This window comes from Pelobates fuscus, chromosome 2, assembly GCF_036172605.1.
Source record: "Pelobates fuscus isolate aPelFus1 chromosome 2, aPelFus1.pri, whole genome shotgun sequence".
In the NCBI taxonomy this organism is placed as follows: Eukaryota; Metazoa; Chordata; class Amphibia; order Anura; family Pelobatidae; genus Pelobates; species Pelobates fuscus.
The window spans coordinates 421,431,149-421,452,535 of NC_086318.1; the positions used below are offsets into that span (position 1 = coordinate 421,431,149).

The 21,387-nt window shown below is 40.5% G+C and overlaps 2 protein-coding genes across 2 annotated transcripts in view; one reads left to right on the forward strand and one right to left on the reverse strand.

Annotated features, from left to right (window-relative positions):
* The window catches only part of ESF1 (ESF1 nucleolar pre-rRNA processing protein homolog), a 29,744-nt gene extending 15,566 nt beyond the window's left edge, over window positions 1-14,178 (reverse strand). Inside the window, exons 1-8 of the mRNA XM_063444034.1 lie at window positions 13,570-14,178; window positions 12,107-12,444; window positions 10,067-10,180; window positions 9,703-9,803; window positions 8,601-8,753; window positions 7,983-8,100; window positions 7,580-7,730; window positions 6,654-6,803 (exon numbers count right to left, since the gene is read on the reverse strand). Of these exons, the coding sequence (XP_063300104.1) occupies window positions 6,654-6,803; window positions 7,580-7,730; window positions 7,983-8,100; window positions 8,601-8,753; window positions 9,703-9,803; window positions 10,067-10,180; window positions 12,107-12,444; window positions 13,570-14,146 (1,702 nt within the window). The 5' untranslated portion in view covers window positions 14,147-14,178. The remainder of the gene's footprint in view (window positions 1-6,653; window positions 6,804-7,579; window positions 7,731-7,982; window positions 8,101-8,600; window positions 8,754-9,702; window positions 9,804-10,066; window positions 10,181-12,106; window positions 12,445-13,569) is intronic.
* A 1,364-nt stretch (window positions 14,179-15,542) lies between these two features.
* NDUFAF5 (NADH:ubiquinone oxidoreductase complex assembly factor 5) overlaps window positions 15,543-21,387 on the forward strand; it is a 43,690-nt gene continuing 37,845 nt past the window's right edge. The window contains exons 1-3 of the mRNA XM_063441511.1: window positions 15,543-16,304; window positions 18,519-18,559; window positions 19,164-19,227. Coding sequence (XP_063297581.1) covers window positions 15,708-16,304; window positions 18,519-18,559; window positions 19,164-19,227 — 702 coding nt within the window. The 5' untranslated portion in view covers window positions 15,543-15,707. The remainder of the gene's footprint in view (window positions 16,305-18,518; window positions 18,560-19,163; window positions 19,228-21,387) is intronic.

Genomic DNA, 21,387 nt, shown 5'->3' on the forward strand with positions numbered 1-21,387 from the left:
ACAATAAAGGGAATTTTGAGTTTGTCCCATTTTTTTTAAATCAACCACTTGTAATGTCTCAAGCCATGCGAAATGTAGGCACAGTAAATATGTAATAGGTTTAGTATTCTGAGGGAAAGTCAAGTGTTTGTGTCTTGTCCATGTGAGAATCTACTACAAATATATGTTTTTAACGATGCTTTGACAAAAGCTGTAATACCATTACTAAACTCCCAGTAAAGAAAAGTAGAATAATGTCTATTTTCATCTGAATAGATTATATTAATATTATTAGCATTTATATATTCCATCGTGCTCTACAATTATGGGAATGGGATAAAAATAGAGTCGGGCTTAAACGAGTTTACAAGTAGTTTGTTTTAAGAAATATCAATGTAAGAAGAATATTTAAATAGACCGAGATTTTAAAAGGATTGCACCTTTGAAACATGCATGCACGTCGTCTCCTTTGAATTAGATACACTGCTTTCAAGTATTCTTATAAATAAATAGCAAGTCATAATTGTTTAAATCTAAGTATCACGAAACGTGGAGAATATTAATCACACATGCACTATGGCATAAGTTTCTTATAAATGTAAAAAGCCACAATATTTTTCATTGGGCTTTGCTAGTGCCAGATAATGCCATCTATTGGTGTTTTACAGTAAAGACTCAGACCCACAAACTGGTTCACATTTGCACATCAAAAGAAGCAATTAAATGAGTAATCAATAATCAAAAATAACATCTATGGATTTTCTTTTTCAAATTACAAGTAACGCATGTAACCATTAACTCCTTAAAGGGTTACGCCAAAAAACATTACCTCTTTATTGGTTTGAAGTGGTCATGGTGCCTGGAATCTGTGTGCAGCATTTTGATTTAAAATCCTGCACGTACAGAGTTTAACCCCTCTGCTGCCAGAGCTGTAACTCCACCTTTGGCAGGGTCATTGGGGTGCCGTTTGCAGCCCAGAATACGAATTTTAGTCTGGCTAATGTGAATTCTGTGCAAACTTGGCATCGGATGTCAACAGGTGTCTAATGGGTGCTCTGCCTGCAAAAGTGAAGATTTTTATGCCTATCGCCAGCGCACAGTGCAGATGTCAAATATACACAGGGTTCTGAGTTGTCTACATCACATGTGCTGGGGGTACAACTAGCCATTGTAACACAATTAAAAATAAGTCTGCGTGTGTACATGCAGACTCCTACAACCATGACCACTTCAAATTACTGAAGTGGTCATGGTGGTTGGAGTAAACCTTTAAGGACTAATGACATGACACAATGTAAAGACATTTGAGTAATATCTGCATTTTACCCTCTTACTCAGTAACTTAAAGGGACTCTCCAGTGCCAGGAAAATTAATCAGTTTTCCTGGCACTGGAGAATCATGCAGTGCCCCCATCGCATGTTGCTGAAGGGGTTAAAACCCCTTCAGTGATTTACCTGAATCCATGCACCTCGGCGCTAGGTCAGGCTCCGCCCACGCTGGAGACATAATGCGCATGCGCGGCAATGGCTGCACGCGCATTAGACCTCCCCATAGGAAAGCATTATTCAGTGCTTTCCTCTGGGGATTCCAGTGACGCTGGAGGTCCTCATGCTTAGCGTGAGGACGTCCAGCGTCTAAGAAGCCAGAAGTCCCTCTAGTGGCTGTCTGATAGACAGCCACTAGAGGAGGACTTAACCCTGCAAGGTAATTATTGCAGTTTATAAAAGGTTAAGGGTGATGGGAGTTGGGACCCAGACCACTCCAATGGGCAGAAGTGCACAGTGCATAAACACCGGGAGTTTATGGAGTGTCCCTTTAAAATTCAGAACAAAGACGTTGAGTACCAATTTCAAGATGCCTATACTGGGAAACTCCAGACCATTTAATTATTTTACTTAGATAGTTTGGCCTTACAATTATTATTTTCAAATAAAGGTTATGAAGCAATTAAAAAAACAACACGTAAATGGAAGAATTCCTGAGAATTATTATGTAGCAAAATACAATGCAGCCACGCACAAAGGGATTCACATTTAATAGATTACTGGGCAATTTCCCTCCTCAACATAGAGGTGGTATAAGAAATTATAAATGTGTATTGCCTCCCAGGCCACGTATATAATGCAACACGCAATCCACTTTCTAGGTTATTCAAAATAAAACTACAGGTAACAGTTTAATATGCTCCTATCAAAAGGGTGATACATTATGGATATTATCGATATCAACATTTTCTACATTAAAAGAAAACTGGGGAAAAAGAACAGGATTTGCTGTTCTTAAATTGTGATCTTACCGCTCGGCTTAAACTTGGGGATTATTATGCAACATTTTGAGAACCAAAATTAGAGAAAACCAGGATCATTAACATTCATCAGTTTTCACGTAAACCTGGGTGGGTCTTATGTTGTTATTACCAAATTATTGGTACTTATTTGGCAAACCTGCAGAGCTGACACAACCAAACCAGGAACTAAACTGGCAACTCTGAGATAGTGAATGGACTGTGGTCACAGAGAGTGATCTCAGATTTTGTTTAACGACGAAGATCATCTTAAGATGTATGTGGAGCTCAAATTGTAAACATTTAGGAAAGATGAATATTAAGTTACTGCTAGAATAGATCTATGTGTACACTTTGTTATTGATCGTCACGATATAAGAAATTAATACTGTCAGAGGTTTCATGTATTTCTCCGTTAACATATATATACGGCTATCTATTCTGCAAATATGGAATGTGCTGCATCCCACATAAAGGAATAACCTCCCTTATATCCCAACATAGAGACAGCATTATTAGGTTATGTTATGCATGTGTAAAGATTTATGTTGTGTCCAGCTAGAGACACTGTGTATTAGCAGACACTGACTCTTGGTGGCGATTTGCAGTATAACCACCACCAGGAATAGGAACCTTAAAAGCCATTGGAAGTCCATCTGTAAGTCACCGAACATGGTCTGTTGCCTGGAAATTTGACTTACATTTACCATGGGAAATGTCCTACATACCTTCTCACTCAACTCTGGCACTACAGCAAGTGTACAGGCCCCAGAGTAAAACAGATCGTTAAAAAAAATCTCTAACTCGGGGCGTGACCAGCTGAGCAGCCGACTAGACATGCCTGTACAGAGCTCCTGCTAATCAGACCGCAAAAGCGACAAAAAAGCTACGAAATCGGGCATAATTGGAAATAAATTGCCGCCTATACCTCCGCCATAACGATGGGGCACAAACACCGCAAGTTAATCCACACGGAGGGCTACTGCCAGACCGATATTCGAAGATGCTTCGATGGCCCGCGGCCCGCGGCCCGGACCAAGATGGCCCCTGACACAGCACGAGGCTCCAGTAACTCTGAAGACTCCATGGGGGAGGACGATATCGAGGCCCCACAGACAGTGAGTGGAATACACCAAAGGGCGGAATCAGACACAGACACATCCCTGTCCACTAAAGGGGACATTAAACAACTCCTACTGGACCTTCGGGCAGTATGGAAAGCGGACCTCGCGGGGGTTCAGTCTGAAATAACCACCCTGACCCACCGCGTAGATGAGGTGGAATCCAGAGAGGGAGAAAGAGACGGCTTAATAGCAGACTCTCAAACTCAGATACAAGCCATGTCCCTGCAGATCCAGAGACTTACCAACTCGGTCACATCTCTGGAGGCCAGACACCGCAGAAGAAATATCAGGCTCCGAGGCATACCGGAATCCGTGAACCAGAAGGCCCTGATGGACTTTGCTACTAAGGTAGCCGGAGCATTGGGGGTGCAGGTGATGAACGGAGTACAGCCCTTGACGTCGGCGTTCCGAGTCCGGAAGGCCCCCACTGCCCCTGCAGACGCCCCCAGAGACACCATCGTGATTACACGAGATATCTCGGTCAAGACAGCCATACTGACCCGCTCCAGAAACCAGGACACAGTGGCGGTGGAAAACAGCCATATAAGGCTCTTTGATGACTTACCTTTCTCGGTACTAGCAGAGCGGCGCAGATTCCAGCCAATCACTAGGGCCCTCAGAGACCACGGAATCCGGTACAGATGGGGAGCATCCGGAACGCTGGTGGTGCCCCACGGCGACTCTGTCCTGGCCCTCTCGGCAGGGGAAGACCCAACCAAGCTTCTCAACACGCTGGGGCTGCCCGTTACAACACTGCAGGCGAGAGGAACAACGGCGGGAACAACCATTCCGACACCCAGCCAGAACGGACCAGCCCAAGGCAGGGACCAGAACCCTCCTTAACAGGCCAGCAGACTGCGGTGGCCTACCCGGCTATTCATCAGGCGGTATCAAGTTAACGCTGAACGATTGCTGCAATCGCAAGGGACAATTAACACCTGATTCCCAATGACTTGCAGCATAGTCCTTTAACCTTTGCAATAGCTTATCATTTATTAGATCCGCAGCTCAGCCTAACGAGTGCTCCCAACCGAGACAGGTCACCAGACTAGGCCCCGCATAGATCACTCGCATTACAGGGGAACGCTCATTAGATTACATTTTCTCTCTTTGTACCCGTAATTACAGGCACGCAGAGCAGTCTTTAAAATCTCACTGCAGCCAGTTTACTAACTACAGGAACCACCACCCGAGACAGGTCCTCCTAGACATCACACTAGGTTTGCTTTGCTGTACATAGGCTTAATTTGCAATATTATAGTATACAATTCAAGTAGACAACGTACCAAAGGCCACAAGAGATGTATGTGTCCCCCAGGTGGAAGCAGGCTTAAAGCCCTTACTAGACAGCCACAGGCATCCTACTGTGCCCACCTACAAGCCATGATTTAGGCTATCACGACCGTCCTCAATACTATTGTTTTCTGCATACTTGATGTTAATAAGAGTATATATTATATAACTTAACTTGTGACGACATAATTAGACGGATAATCAGAAATACTAGCTGGAAATGTTCTTCAATGTGTATAAAGTTTAGTAAGATTCTGATTTCCAATGATGTTAATACTTCATAAGATATATATATCTAGCCAACACTCCTCTTACTCTAAGCTCTGTCACTACTCGTCATTTAAAATGTCTGACGACTCCGTTTATATTCGTTTATATTCCTTTATAGTTCACCTTTTTTATTTAAAAAATGTGCACAGCTATCTCGATACCATGTCATACACTGTTACTCAATGGTTTTCTGCAACTGTTGTGGTTCAGAGAGCTAAATTGTCCTTTCATGCACTAACAAAAATAAAGAATTAAAAAAAAAAAAATCTCTAACTCTATAACAGGGGAATACTCACCCCTTTTATTTAAAACAAACACAAAAAAAAGTTATATTTAATGCATTAAAAAAATTATTTTAACCTTCGTGCAGCAATCACTTCTTAGTATTTCATAAAGATATTATCTTTATTAAATGCTCATGCTGACTGTCTAGGAATTGCATTGAAATCCAGAGCAATACAAAAGATACCATAAGACCAAGTAGGGGCTACTCTGTCTTATGGTAAAGCCTGAGGTTTTAAAAAAAAAAAAAGGCACTACACTTTTAACTTTTGTCCACAAGTGACAGCTGTGGGATCGCAAGAGGCTCCTGTGGTCTTGCGGCATCCTGCATTGCACCAGTGTAACTCCTGGCAGATGAAACACCAGGTGTTTATGTCAGCCATAAGGAAAAATATGTTGGCGGCTGCGAGGGACAGCTTCAGGTAAGTACACCTACCTTTCACTGAAACCGGCAGCCACTGAACACTAAGCAAAGATTTCTCCATTGAGTATCTTTGCAAAATCTTTAAAGACCCCCAAAGGTGATAGAACTGAATTAAAATAAAAAGACCTCCGGAGGATATATATTTCACTACATACACGTATATGCATACACACCCTCCACCAAAACTAAAGCAAGCACTGACACAATGGCTGATTTTCAGCCGTGCATGCTGGCAAGACTTTTTATTTTTAAATTAATTTTTTTAAATGAATAGAATTTATTTTGTGTTATGCACCATTTCCTTTTAATAGTATATTAAATATTTTAGATATGGCGTCAATCCCAGCACAGCCAGGTTCTCCTTCTCTCTATATACTGAATGACAGACGCGAAGGGCAGAGTTTATAAATCGCAATAAAGGGAGAATATGGAATCCTAAGAACAGGGAATACACTCTTTCTGGGAATAACCCAGGTAACTAGGGAAGTAGTAATGAGAGAACGAGAGTTGAGTGCCCTAATCGCAATAAAGAGCTTATAGAGAGTCCCTCAGTTACAGGACAGAAGGAAATACAGCTGTGAGGATATCTACGTTTAACCCCTTAAGGACCAAACTTCTGGAATAAAAGGGAATCATGACATGTCAGACATGTCATGTGTCCTTAAGGGGTTAAGCTTATTTCTCCGACTTCACAAACACAAACTTGATAACTATAGTTAATAAGTATATATAATGGGAAAAAATCCAAGGAATTGACAATTCCTCTTTAAATTTACAAAATATTCTTGCGGTTAATGTATACTGGGTGCGGACTAAAAGCCAGTAGACAAACAAATCAATTCTGGCACTCAAAGAAGAGATCAGTCCTCTGTATCAAAGTTTCAACACGGAATGAATATCCAACATGTATGGAAACCTATGGGAATTCTTTCAAATTAAACTTTGCCACATGTGCGCTGTGTTCTATGGTTTTAAATTGAAGAGCATAAACAGTACCTGGAACCCATTTTACTTCCATTTCCATCTCATTCTCCTGTTTCTTGTCTTTCTCCTGGATGCCTTTCAGGAGCTCTCTGTAACGAGCGATTTGATCGTCATCTTCTTTAGGACCTTTTTTGCCCTTTTTCTCCTCATTGACTGCAGGCTCTGCGAGAGAAAATGAAAAATTACTAGTTAAATCCATTACAACAGGACAGTGAAAGCAAATAACGCTGAGCAAAACACTGACAAAAAAAAATTATGCTAATGCATAAAACAATATTATCAAATATATTCAATGAACATGGGTCAAAGTATAGAATTTTAGTCAAACCTCTGTCTGCAGTTTTAAACATTGGTTGCCAAGTATCTGAACTGTAATTTAAAAAGATGGACACTAAGCAATGCCACTACAGATTATTTAAGTAATTATGGTACAAGTGAGGTCAGACAGTTGTGTACATGTCTTGACTGAGAGGTGAAAGGCTAGGCTTGAGAGACCTGGGTTCTATCAAAATTATTCAAAAGTAGTTTGGCACAAACTGCAAAGTCTTCAGCTAAATACTTCTTGCACTCTAACCACTACTTTAAGCTGTAGTTGTGATGGTCTTACAATGTTCCTTTAAGGATCTGTATGTGCGTACTTATGAACAATAGCTCAGTGGAAATAGAAAACCTGCTCTCTTGTACCTGGATGTCTGCAGATAGGGTAGAAGACTGTGTGCCACTTTCACTATGTTTATTTCAAAGCACACAAAGTCATAAATGTGTACAAAAATGTTCCATGTGCCGACTTGTAGTGGAGCAGATATCTGTACCACAGCAGGCACACATTACAATGCAAATTTTGTTTTGCACCTTAAAGTGAAATAAAAAAATATTACTTTTTCTGAAGACATTTTCACTCGCTTTTAAAATCTGGTTACTGTGAATTGAACACTTACCTGAAAGACATTCCTCCTCTTCTATTTCTTCCTCTTCGCTGGAGGAAGCCAGGTATGCCTGAAAATCCATGTCCAGAATTTCTTGCTTTTTAAAAGGTTTGTTCAGAGCTGTGACTCTATCGTGATCAGTCTCATCCCAGGTGAGTTCTACCTTTAATACAAAGAGCAACAGTAACTGTTAAAGCAATCATTACGTTCAGGATGCCACCTAGAAGCACAATTTGGTTGGGAAAATAACTTGTGAGATGATGTGCATCATAAATGGTTTAAACTGAGTTTTTAGAAACCAAGTGTTTGCGTATGATGTTAGCATTAGTGAACATGCACTAGATCCTCATTACCAGCATAAGAAAACTTAAAGTGGTTATAGTTCCAGAATTGCCCTGGTACCTTCCCAAGTTACCTTTTTCGATGTAGACAGTGCTGTCGATGTAAACAATTTTGGTTTGTAAGCAGTAAGATCAACATCTACCGATGAGTCCTTTGGTTCATCATTAAACTGCACATCATCAGGAACAAACCTGCAGATACGAGACACATGTATCTAAATGCACATTAATGTGGAGGCTGCCTGTGAGCTTTCCTACTTGTAACGAGGGATTTAGAGGAAAGGCTTTATTATCTCGCCTGTGTCATCTTACTACAATTTAGATATATTTTTGTTTATGGGGTCAATTGATCAACTGTGATATTGCCAAACTGACCCCCCCAGCAAAAAGCACACTTACTCTCAACCACTGTTTAGCACCCATGACAATATAGGGTAGGAAGTGAATGATAGCTGACAAAGGTCATACGTGATAATTATTTTCTCCAATTATATATGACGAATATGACAGTGAATGTTGTGGGCTTGGGATGCAATGTGCAAGTAATATACTATATTTTATTTATTCAACAGCATATTTATTTTTAATGTTATAGGTTTATTTTGTCTTGAGTGTCCCTTTAACTACCCAGTGCAAAATAATGAATTTACATAAAACCTAAGTAGAGTTTTTCAGAAACAGGTTTCCTTTACCTCAGATCTACAAAAGAGCAGCTACTTTCAAACTCAAGCCCGTCACAGTCTTCATAGATTTTATTGGCGGTCTCTGGAGAGTCGCATTCCACAACCGCGTAGAAGTACTTTAATCTTTTAAACTGGTAATCTCTCATTTTCTCTTTGAACATCCTATAGAGAGACAATCACAAAGGTTTTACAGGCTTATATTTATATTCCGTGGCACCCCAATATGATTGTGTAAAGAAATGCCGTCTAGTTCTACAACCACTATAAAAAACACTTTACACGCAATACATTCTCAGTCTTTAACAAAAATAAAAAAACACCCCCAAAAAAACAACATATCACAAACGTAGAATGGCTCAATAATGGGGTGCAAAAATATATATTCAACACCATCTACATTCACATTGGCTACAGCATCCCAGTTTCTGTATGCCATACATAAATGTACAGAAAAAAATCAAAATCTAGCAGATATAATGTCCGGTGCCTGACAATTACAGAAGAACATTGCTATTTTATAAGTAGTAATTGCAGAGTTCAGTTCCCAAAACACCCCTAATGTAGCCCTTTAAAGGAACATTATAGCGTTGTGCCGCAGAAGTGCCCCCAGCAAAACAACTCCACCAAAAACAGCATTTATATACTTAGCAAGATTAGAAGCACTGGACCGCTGCACCTAGGCCACTTCATTGATATGTAATGGTCTTGATGAGTTTAGTGTCCCTTTAATAACCCCTTAAGGACACATGACGTGTGTGACATGTCATGATTTCCTTTTTTTCCATAAGTTTGGTCCTTAAGGGGTTAAAACATCTATTCGAACCATTTAACAGTTATATGTAAAGAATACAGCTTATTGTAGAAGACATTTCCAGCAAATGAGTTAGAAGGGAAGTATATTTTCTAATATATATATATATATATATATATAACAAACCATGCATGCTGTGAAGAGCAAAGAACAAAACACATGTGATTGCATTAGACAGAACAGATATCCACTGAGTTATATGTGCTGAAAGTGGGCTGTGTTGAAGACACACTAGGATATAACAGAATCTTGGCATTACCCACTAGACCAGGAAGTGTGACAAATATACATGTAACGCACCCGTGTTCATCTACATCGTCTTCTGAGATGTTCTTCAGCTCTGTGGGCCCATGGAGCTCTTCTTCTTTCAATCTTTCTTTACCAAACTCTGAAGGATACACCTGAGAGATTAAAAAGCAATAAAATTATCCAAAATCATCACAGTATCAAAATGGTAAACAGTTGACTGTTAAAAAATGGGTATGTGCAGCAAAATGTAACCTTTTCCTATGTGAACTCAATCCAGACTCACTGGTCCTGTAGGTTATTTTCCGTTCGGAATAGGATTTCTGCACTTTTCCTATTATTTTTTTTTTATTAAGATTCGGTTTATTTTTAAAACCTTCAAGGTACACTATACTAGAGGCAAACCTGACAGACTTACCTTGACAGAGAGAACGATTCCGCCCTTGGGTTTAAATGAATTAAACAAAGCAAGGAGATCCTTGGCCTTCAATCTGTCCCAGTCCATATTGCAAACCGCTAAACGCCTGGTGATCTTTAAAAGATTAGCATAAAAGGAGGAAGAAGTGTTACATTTATAACCAAATAAATGAAATGCAGGAAAGAAATCATTGTATTCAAGTAACACACAATTATTGGCACAGCAGTAAAGAAAAGAAAATGTAATGTCTAGCACAGCTGCATGCACTCCCTCCCTTCCAAGTGATGCATGGGGATTGCATTAAAGGACCACTATAGTGCCAGGAAAACAAACTCGTTTTCCTGGCACTATGTAGTCCTTAGGTTCCCCCCACCCTCATGGCCCCCCTCCCGCTGGGCTGAAGGGGTTAAAAACCCTTCAGCCACTTACCTTTATCCAGTCCTGAGTGGAGTCGAATGCGCATGCGCAGCCAGAGCTGCACGCACATTAAAAACGCGCATAGGAAAGCATTACTCAATGTTTTCCTTTGGACGTCAGCTTCTTCTTACTGTAATTTTCACAGTGAGAATCGCGGAAGCGGCCTCTGGTGGATTAACCCTGCAGTGTAAACATAGCAGTTTCTATGAAACTCCTATGTTTTCAGCGGCAGGGTTAAAACTAGAGGGACCTGGCACCCAGACCACTTCATAAAGCTGAAGTGGTCTGGGTGCCTATAGTGGTCCTTAAACATGTATTGAATTGTATATTTAGCTAAACAGAGAGAAATCGACCTGTAATCGTGTCAACAGGTAGAGTTCAATTTTGCAACTTTCTTGGTGAGTGCCCCAGTACCACCCCATTCCAATAAACAGGTTTCATGTTATGCATTCCAAACCCTCAATGGAATAACATGTATCCCATCAGACAGAATTCACAGATCTTCTACTCACTGAGCCCAACTTGAAATCAATGGAGGAATAAACCATTCCTCATTTAACCATACAAACAGAAACACGTCCTGTCCCTACGTCATTCGGTGCAGATTTATGGACAATCATGTTTTTTTTATTTTTGTGTTTGAATTGTTGACAATACATTACCTCTGAAAGTATTGAGCATAGACAATCTCATAATACTGAAGAATTCACTTTTCAGACAGGAATTCGAAGAAAACCGCATTTATTGAAATACTGATTTCAGTCACAAGTTTTGTTAACCAATTGGTACTTAAAAGGTTACTCCAACCACCATGATCACTTCAGTGTTTTGACATGGTTATGGCTCAAGCATCCTGTAGGTGCAGTGTTACAGTATTAAACACTGCAGACAAACAGATACTGAAAGTTGCTGCCTGCGGTGTAATTCCACCTCCAGGAGCTTCCATTACCCAGCTCAGTACAAGATTTTAAGGCTGAATGTTAATTCTGTAAAAGTTCCATGTGCAGGCACTCAGCCAGTACACCTGGCCCCTCTAGCTCTGCAGAACCCTAATGCAGCTCAGCTGCCATTCTTGGAGGCTCGATGCCCGGTGGAACCTAGGTAAAAGGCAACTTAGCCCATTCCAGCCACTGTAACTGCTACAACAGTATGTAGTGATTACATAGGCTGAAAAGAGACTTGCGTCCATCAAGTTCAGCCTCACATCTGTTTTTTGCTGTTGATCCAAAAGAAGGCAAAAAAAAAAAAAAAAAAAGTTTGGAGCACTTCCAATTTTGCAACAAACTAGGAAAAAAAATCCTTTGTAACCCCAGAATGGCAGTCACATTTATCCTTGGATCCAGAAGCTATTACCCTACATTGAAAAATTATATAATTGAATATTTTGTTTTTGCAAGTTTGTATCTAGTAGCTGTTTAAACATCTGTACAGACTTTGATAAAACCACTTCTTCAGGCAGAATTCCACTTCCTTACTGTTCTCACAGTAAGAATTCCTTTCCTTTGCCTTACACTATGTTGCTTGGTTATGATGCTTGGATTAACCCTTTATTATTTGGATGCTATTTATTTAGTAAAAATTTGGATTTATGGTTCATGGAAGCAGTTTGTTTCTCCACTCTACCTGGTCACCGCGAGGCGCGTCCTTGTCCAATTCTCTCCAGGCATGTTCAATCTCAGAGTCTTTATTTGTCAGATCCTCAATGTCCTCATCATCATCATCCTCGTCTTCATCTTCAGAGCTTGTTTCAATATTCCCTTTGCCTCTAGCCAGATCAGGACCACTGTCACTGTCTTCCTCTTCCACTTCTGCAGAACTTGCTTCATCTTCCTCCGAGTCCTCTCCTTCTTCATCTTCAGTTACTCCTTCCTCACTTTCCTCTTCACTATCCGAATCCTCATCAAATTCTGAATCACCAGCTTCAGAGGAAACTTTCCTGTCATCCTCATCAGTATCAAATCCTACAATAAAAAAAAAGTAAAAAAATATAGTTTATATCACACACAGGAAAAATAAAACACAAACACACATGCTTATTTATAAAAAAAAAAAAGTTTATAGAAATAAAATTATGATGTAATAGAATATTTATGCTTAAAAATTAAAGACATTTTTTTAAAAGCGCGTGCCACAGTAGTCATTAGATATGTCTCTCAGACACTGTTTATTTTATAAATAAAATCTTAAAAGTAAACTAGATAAGGGACTGATTGGCCATCACTCTAAAAACATGACAGATTTGAGAACCATTTCACTTTTGTGCGATGGCCCTGCTTCCCTCAGTCAGATAATTTGGGATATCTGTCCTATTTTCCCACAGGGCACCAGCAGGCTAGGTATGTGTAGGGCTGCCACACCAGCAGTATAAACGTGTCTCCAACAAAAATGGTAGTGTGTTCACTTGACCAGGACTTTTAACACAGGTTATGCCAAAGCTGCCTGCCTCCAGCAGGTCGAGATCATCTGAAAGAGCTGCCACTCTAGTGGTGTTAAGCCCTTGAGAGAAGATGCACGCATGCAAGCTGTGCAGGAGAGACAGCTGTCCAACAAAGCTTCCCTACAAGGACCCCTTCAAGGCCTTAGCAGCGCCCAAACAGAAAATGTGACAATGGAATCCCATGGTAGAGACCTGAATATTGTCATCAACATTCTAGTGTTGACCAATCATTTGTGTTGTCAACAAGAGTGGTTCTGTCCTATATGTTATAGATAGCCATAGCGGGACTTAAAGTCCTTTGCTGCTAGCCAGGCCTAAAACTTGCAAGCCACTGCAAACCTTGGGAGTCCATGGTACACTCTCAAAAGATACATTTCTACGTGCCAATGGCTAGTGTGTGAGTGGATATTTTGAGCCCTATCCTTGATATGTAGCGAGCAGGTTTAAATCAACATTTCTTATTAGAAGTTAGAGTCAAGAAAGAACAAACAGCGAATATACAAGTAAAATGATGTAAAATTATTGCACTCATATAAGTTGCTATATCATTTAAAACATCCAGCAGTCAATGATTCCTACAGGCTCCTAAAATGTTAGTAATAGGGAAAGAAAGCTACAATATATATGTTAAAGGATTTATTGAACCAACCTAATTCGTCTTCCTCCGATTCTTTCTGAGCACTACTTTTAGTGACTTGATGGACAGATTTCGTACTTGCTGGGGAAGAAAGAATGGTCTCTGATTTTTGTTTGGCCTTGAGAAGTCCATCTTTTCCTTTCACATTTTCTTTTGGGAGTGATCCAACTTCATCCTTTACTTTTTTATTGGCTTCATTTTTCTTGCCCTTATCGGCTGCTTTAAGCTTGTTCTCCACTTTCTGTAACTTGTCACATGTTTTAGGAGGATCAGATTTTAACTGTGCCTTTAATTTAGTTTTACGGGTTTCTTTTTCCTTCGGGGCCTTTTCAGATATCTCTTCATCTGACAACTCATCAGAATCTGACAAATCATAAAATCTTTTAAGATCCTCTCTAGTGTTGTGATTCATTGGCCTGCCTCTCTTGTCCATGGTGTATTTAAGGTTGAATTTTTTGTCGTGAAACATAGATTTAAAACGCTTATCAATTTTAATCTTCCTTTCGTTTTCTGGCATTTCCCAAAACCGAGGATCTTTTGTAACACGGCTAAATCGTGAGTCATTATCCAATCCTTTTTTCGATGCCATCCTTAAGGATTTTAGTTACACACCAATCAAGAAAATAACCTGAAATAAAATAAGAATAAACACATTTATAAGATTAGTCTAACGAAAAAGTAACGCATTTTCAAATTTAAAAAGCTCAGATGAATCATAAGTGGAGCTATGTAGTGTAATGTAAATTATAAAATTGTGATTGTCTATCTAACAGTAATGTCAATCCTAAACTTTACCAAAAGTGTGGAACAATGTCTGAATGCTTTTTTGAAAACTAGAATATTCAAGGATATAATAGTTAAAGGGACATTGATTATTTGCACTGTAGTGATTATGGTGTCAGGAGTCCCCTGATGCCATCCCTAGGGAAAAACAAACTACCCTTACCTCAATTCCCCAGGTGTCTGTGGCTGAGCCCCACATATGTCAGTAAGGTGTTAGTTCCTACTTCCATATTAGTGTCAGCTGACTCCTTCAGCCAATGAACCACATGCAAATAGGTATGACGTTGATATACTGTATCTAGCGCATATTTGGGAAGTTCTGTTTAGTTATATCTGAAGAGGGGCCACACTGTGGGCACCTGAGGGACACAGGTAAGTGTCAAAATGTTTGAAAATGGTTTGACTACTACTGAGGGGTGGCGCCAGGTGATTACTTGCACCATGACCTAAACAGTCTGCTGTGGTAGTTATGGTGCTTACACCACTTCTTTGCGGTAACAGTTTGTTGACCTATAGATTTTAACAATATGTGCATCCCCAGCCGGTTACGTTATGTCAATTGCCATGCAGGGGTATACTCTGTTACCGTTGGGAATATCTCGATGAGCAGAGCTATTTCCTGGTGTGGGGGCGAGCTCACTGCATAACATGCTCAGTATGGATTTGTATCGCATGCAGCAGCTCCAATGCAACTTTTAAAAAATTATTTCAAATTTTTGCGCATATACGTTTTATTATGTCTTTCATTGGATTGTTTACATAATGATTAAAGTAGCACTATAAGTACAATGACCACTGCAGTGAACAGTATTAGTTATGGCTGCAGCTGTATTCTGTCTGCAGTCATTTCCATTACAGTCAGTGGGATTTGGCCTGGGGGCTCCTGGCTCCATAACCAATACAGCACACTGCAGTGTTTATGGTGCATAAACTGCCCTTATAATACCTGGGGTAACAGCTTTTTGCTGTTTGGGGGGTCAATGAAGATCCCCCCTCTCCACCCCCCGTGTACTCACACAGAGCTCAGTAACCCCTTGTTCCCAGTGTACTCACACACAGCTCAGGGTTGCAGTTCGGTCTCCGGGTGACTTCCAGCAGCAGCAGACCATGTGTTACCTTCCCACAATGCTTTGCAGGGCCGTGTCCTTTCACCCCGTGTACGGAGGCCGGGGGAGTCCAAGCTAGCTGGCAGCGCGTTCACGTCCTTGGTGGAGTGTGAAGGGGATTGTGCTGCTGGGACCGGCTTCCCCCAGGGACAGCACTCTGCAGACCACCCAGAGGGACCTCCAGAGACCTGGCTGGGGATGCTGGGTGTATACTGAGCGAGTCCGTTAAAGGGCAGCTGGGGGAGGGCAGTGCCTGCCAGCATGGTGCCCCCCTGGGCTGTAGGACTGGCACTGACTGTGTGCAGGAGATCCCTCCACCCCTGCTCTGATGGGCACATGGTGCTTGGCAGCAGGGGGTGGCACAGCCTGGGTAAAAACCATCTGGGGGCAAACTGCTCCCTACCCCAGAGAGGGGCAAACTGCTCCCTGCCCCAGAGAGGGGCACACAGCCTCCTGCCCCAGAGAGGGGCACACTGCTCCCTGCCCCAGAGAGGGGCAAACTGCTCCTTGCCCCAGAGAGGGGCAAACTGCTCCTTGCCCCAGAGAGGGGCACACTGCTCCCTGCCCCAGAGAGGGGCAAACTGCTCCATGCCCCAGAGAGGGGCACACTGCTCCATGCCCCAGAGAGGGGCACACTGCTCCCTGCCCCAGAGAGGGGCACACAGCTCCCTGCCCCAGAGAGGGGCACACAGCTCCCTGCCCCAGAGAATGGCATACAGCTCCCTGCCCCAGAGAATGGCATACAGCTCCAGTACTGAGAGTGCCTTCAATGTGTTTGACAGGAAGATGAAAAGGAAGCAGAGGAACTGGGCAGCATGCCAGCCCAATGCCCAGCAGTATGACTACCTTAAGGAAGAAGTAAGTGATAGATACATACTTCACCTAGCTCCCAGATTTCGTAAACATTTAACTGGGATTGAAAACTCCCAATTGTCCCGATTTAGGAGGGACATGCCCCATACTGGGCACAAATCTCTATGTCCCTCTTTTCTATCCTAATGTCCCTCTGTTATATGAGCTCCATATTGCTGGTGTGTCTAAGTGTATAACAGAACTCCACAGCAATAATACTGCCAGTAATGTCTCTGTAAACTACAATAAATGTGTTTAGAATTCAGTCTGTGTAATTAAGATAAATTTCTCTTGTTTTTTAAATTACATTTTAGTTGTATAAATTATAAGTAAGAACAACCCGCCCCTTCCCACGCAGACTCCTACAATTACTGGGTTACTCCAACCACCATGACCAATCCTGGTTTTTAAAAAGGTCATGGTGGAAGGAATCTGCAGTAGCGGTATTTCAGCTTAAAACCCTGCACATTCAGTGATTTTGTTAGTTGAGTTACGGGTTCAAGTCGCACCCCCAGCACATGTGACTTGGGCAGCCTAGATCTCTATTTCGGCTGTCTAATGTCAATTCAGTACATATTTTACATCAGTTGTCAGCGCCTGCTGCACATTTCTCTATGAGAAGCCTTTGATTGGTCCTCAGTGCAGTTCCTGTGATGTCAGATGGGGGCGGGCCGAGCAGCACTGGGAGCTCGCCTGGCAGTAGATTAAGGGGAGTAAAAACATATATTAAATTATTCTTCGAGCGTTTCGTTGGGTTGCATCTACAGATTAATACCAACAGGGCATTATTCTAATACAATCGAAAAAGGGTTGGAAAACCCTTTAACCCCTTAAGGACACATGACATGTGTGATATGTCATGATTCCCTTTTATTCCAGAAGTTTGGTCCTTAAGGGGTTAAAGTGTCCCTCTTTGCCCTCTTTTGCATCCCTCCTTTGTTGGGAGGTATATGACTGTAGCTGAGTTGGAGAATTTTTTAAAGCATTGAAATTTAAATTATTGAGCATTTCTATTATTCACTATCATTTGGTGGCTGTTGAATACAACTTTAATGTTGTAATTCAATGAACTCTGAATGATTGCAAGTTAAGGAATGGGAAAATTTGGGCTGAAAAAGATAAAATTCTCCATCTCGTTTATAGCCAATGCCTTTGCTTTTCAGGCTCAATTTTTCATTTGTATCTTTATTCTCATAATTCGGAGTTTAGTGTCTAACTCACTTCTGTGGAAATTATCAGCAGTGCAAACAAAAACATTTTTTTTGTAACAATTGCCACATTAGTGAATAATCCTATATATATATATATTTTTTTTTTTTTAACTGTCCCCTTTTAAAAACTATATTGCTCTTATAGGGTCACTCAAAGGACCATAACTACTAAAGCTGTGCATATATTCTCTGTATGCCAACCCCTGGGGCTCTACATGGAACCTAGAAAAAGCCCCTGTGTAACTACCTTATAATTTAGAAATTACAGCTTTGCTTTATCATTGTCAACTCTGTCCAACGTGGGAGTCGATGGCTGTCTGAGAGTGCTGAGCTAATTCTCCCTATTGCAGTCAGCCTTTTACTAGTATAGGTGTTTAGTGTCCCTGTAAATATTTTCCTATAATTTTAAGATACATTAAAATGATCTATAAAAATGAATTTAATACGCATATAAACACAATATTTTCAGTATTGGTTGTGGGGAAATTTGGAGCAGTGGAGGGGGTGGGGGGAGGGGGGGGTATTTGGCTACTGCCTCATAGTCCCTTATATAATCGGACACATTTCCCGTCTTCAGAGTGCTCAGCAGGACAGTGAAAACGGAAATAATCTGTTTACTGCAGATGTAAATCAATGAAAACATCATGGGCTTTCTTTTAATTACGGTATGTACTGCAGGGTAGCACATTTTGGGCAATGTGCATTATTATTATTATTGCCATTTATATAGCGCTAACAGATTCCGCAGCACTTTGCAATATTATGAGAGGGGAGATTTAATAGGACAATTACAAGAAAACTTACAGGAACAATAGGTTGAAGAGGACCCTGCTCAAACAAGCTTACAGTCTCCTATTAGTAGTAATAACTACTGAGCTTTAGTGAAGTTATGTTTAGCTAATTTTTGAGTCGCAATGACGGGTGAAACAATTTTTATTTTATTTTATTTGTACTTTTTACATGTTTTATAACGTAAACAAACATTATGTATTCATTTCTATTTTTTTAGGTGGGCGCTCGAATTGCAGACCGTGTATTTGATATCGCCCGGTGAGTAGCCACAGGGTTTTTATGCCATGCTAACAGTGGGAACTCTGTTGGGTCTCTTAGGAGTTTGCATGCAAAGTAAGTAAAACTGCAAAATATCTATCCCTAAAGAGGATCTGTCATTTCTCTGGACAGTAACAGTTTCTTGTTCCCTCACACCAGTAAATGCTATAAGCTTTAGAAATGGTTACATCTTTTTGATAGTCTCTTAAAATGATTTAATACTAGAATCTTTTCTTTTTTTTGTTTTTTGTTTTTTAAACAATTGTATAATTTTAAAATATTTCTGTGTGTGTGTGTATATATATATATATATATATATATATATATATATATATGTTACATTTATTTTAATGTTATGAAAAAAAAAATCACTTTAAAAGTTTATCCAAAAATATTAATTAATTTGAAAATCTTACCCAACAATATTAAATCAAGGCCCACATGTTTATAAACTATAAAGACAGTTTTTATTAATTCAGTATTGTAAAAAGTATAGCAGCAGATAGCAGGATCACCGGACGTTCCGCCAGTGTTGATCTGCACATTAGAGATCATAGTTTTTGTTGTATTTACACACAGTATAATATATTTTTTTATTTGGCAGGGTATTTCCTTTTGCTTTAGATCTTGGCTGTGGAAAAGGCTATATTTCTAAACATTTAATAAAGGTATGTCATGTCATTGAATACTGTAGCTCTTTTGCAGATCTTAGAATTTATTTACTGTATTACGGTAGCGCGCTGGGCATTCACACCATTGCTATAGCGCAATGTTATTTATGCTGATTTAGATAGACGTTATCTATTGCATACAGAACATATCTTTGTGTGTACATGGAGCTCGGTATACACTGCAGTCCATAATCCCTAAAGTGTTCTTGTGGGCACCATAAGAGTTGTATACACTGTGTTACCCAGGGGGCGCCGAGATACCATGTCATATTCCGCTATCCTGTTTAGTACTATGCACCTCCTTTCTAGGGGCAATCAGCTCTCACTGGCTGCTTCTGACAAAATATTTTACTTAAGTAAAAATGTATTTGTTGACGCTATATAAATATTATAATAATAGTAAATTGAGAATTGAGCACTGTCTGGAAAAGTAGTTGGTTTGTGATGTCAAAATGTTCTGCTAAATGACTGTTGATAACCTTTTAAACATTACATGATTGCTTGGTTCTCCTCTGATGAGCCAGATTGGCAAAACGTGCTTCAGGGGTTCTGACAAGCATACTTCATAGCCACTGTATCACGAGTGAGCTTACGTTCGGCTTATTTTATTTTATTTATTTATTATTGCTATTTATAAAGCGTCAACCGATTCCGCAGCGCTGTACAATTAGTGGAGAAACGTACAATATACACAGACAAATACAAGAGGTAGAGAGAGCCCTGCCCGTAAGCTGATATCTAGCCATTGGAGCTCTTTTATACAAAGTGCTTGGCTAGATGGCCCGTGAGCTTACAATCTAAAGGATACCATGGGGATTTGAGACAAGAGGTAGCAGGGAAGTTTGGAGGTGATGGCTGAAAGAGTTAACAGAGAAGCAGCTATTGGTAAGATGTTAGGGGAATGAAGAGGTAATTGGGTGAGAATCTCAAACAGCTGGAGGAGCATGCTATATATTTAGGGGGAGCCTGGGTGGGTGGGAAGTGGGGAGAAAAAATGCAGTCTTTCACTGAGTTGAGTGAGGCCTGAAGAACAGAGAATGGGATTAAAAAGTTATATGGAGGTATTTACAACTGGGGAGGAGAAAAGGAGAGTGAGAGAGGGGGGCAAGGGGGTAGAGTATCCATGTGTTATATACTATTGAAAAGTTTAGCAACCAAATTCTATCACCCAAAATATTAATACCGTATATACTCTAGTATAAGCCGACCCAAATATAAGCCGAGGCCCCTAATTTTACCCCCAAAAAATGGGAAAACGTATTGACTCGAGTATAAGACTACGGTGGGTAATGCAGCAGCTACTAAGTAAATTTCTAAATAAAATTAGATCCTAAAAAATTTTATTGAATTTTTATTTACAGTGTGTGTATATGAATGCAGTGTGTGTGTATGAGTGCAGTGTGTGTGTATGAGTGCTGTATGTGTGAGTGCAGTGTGTATATGAGTGCAGTGTGTGTGTGTGTGTGTATATGAGTGCAGTGTTTATATGAGTGCAGTGTGTGTGTGTATGAGTGCAGTGTGTGTGTGATGCAGAGCCTTGGTGGGGGGTGGGCATTTTTATTATTATTTTTTAATTATAATAATTGTAATTTTTTTTTGTTATATTAATTTTTTTTATTATTAATATTTTTTATTTATTTTTTAATATTATTATTTTTAATATTTTTTTTTATTATTTTTTTTTTTTCGTCCCCCCTCCCTGCTTGATACATGGCAGGGAGGGGGGCTCTCACTCCCTGGTGGTCCAGTGGCATTGGCAGTTCAGTGGGGGGAGGTGGGCTGGCAGGAAGCTGTTACTTACCTCTCCTGCAGCTCCTGTCAGCTCCCTTCTCCTCCGTGCCGGTCCGTGCAGCTCCTCTGTCAGCTCACACTGTAAGTCTCGCGAGAGCCGCACTATGACCCTGCGGCTCTCGCGAGATTTACACTGGGAGCTGACAGAGGTGCTGAACGGACCGGCGCGGAGGAGAAGGGAGCACAGGAGCTGCAGGAGAGGTAAGCGCTCGCTGCCAGCCCCCAGTCTGTATTATGGCAATGTAAATTGCCATAATACAGACACTGACTCGAGTATAAACCGAGTTGGGGTTTTTCAGCACAAAAAATGTGCTGAAAAACTCGGCTTATACTCGAGTATATACGGTAACTTTCTACATGAAATAT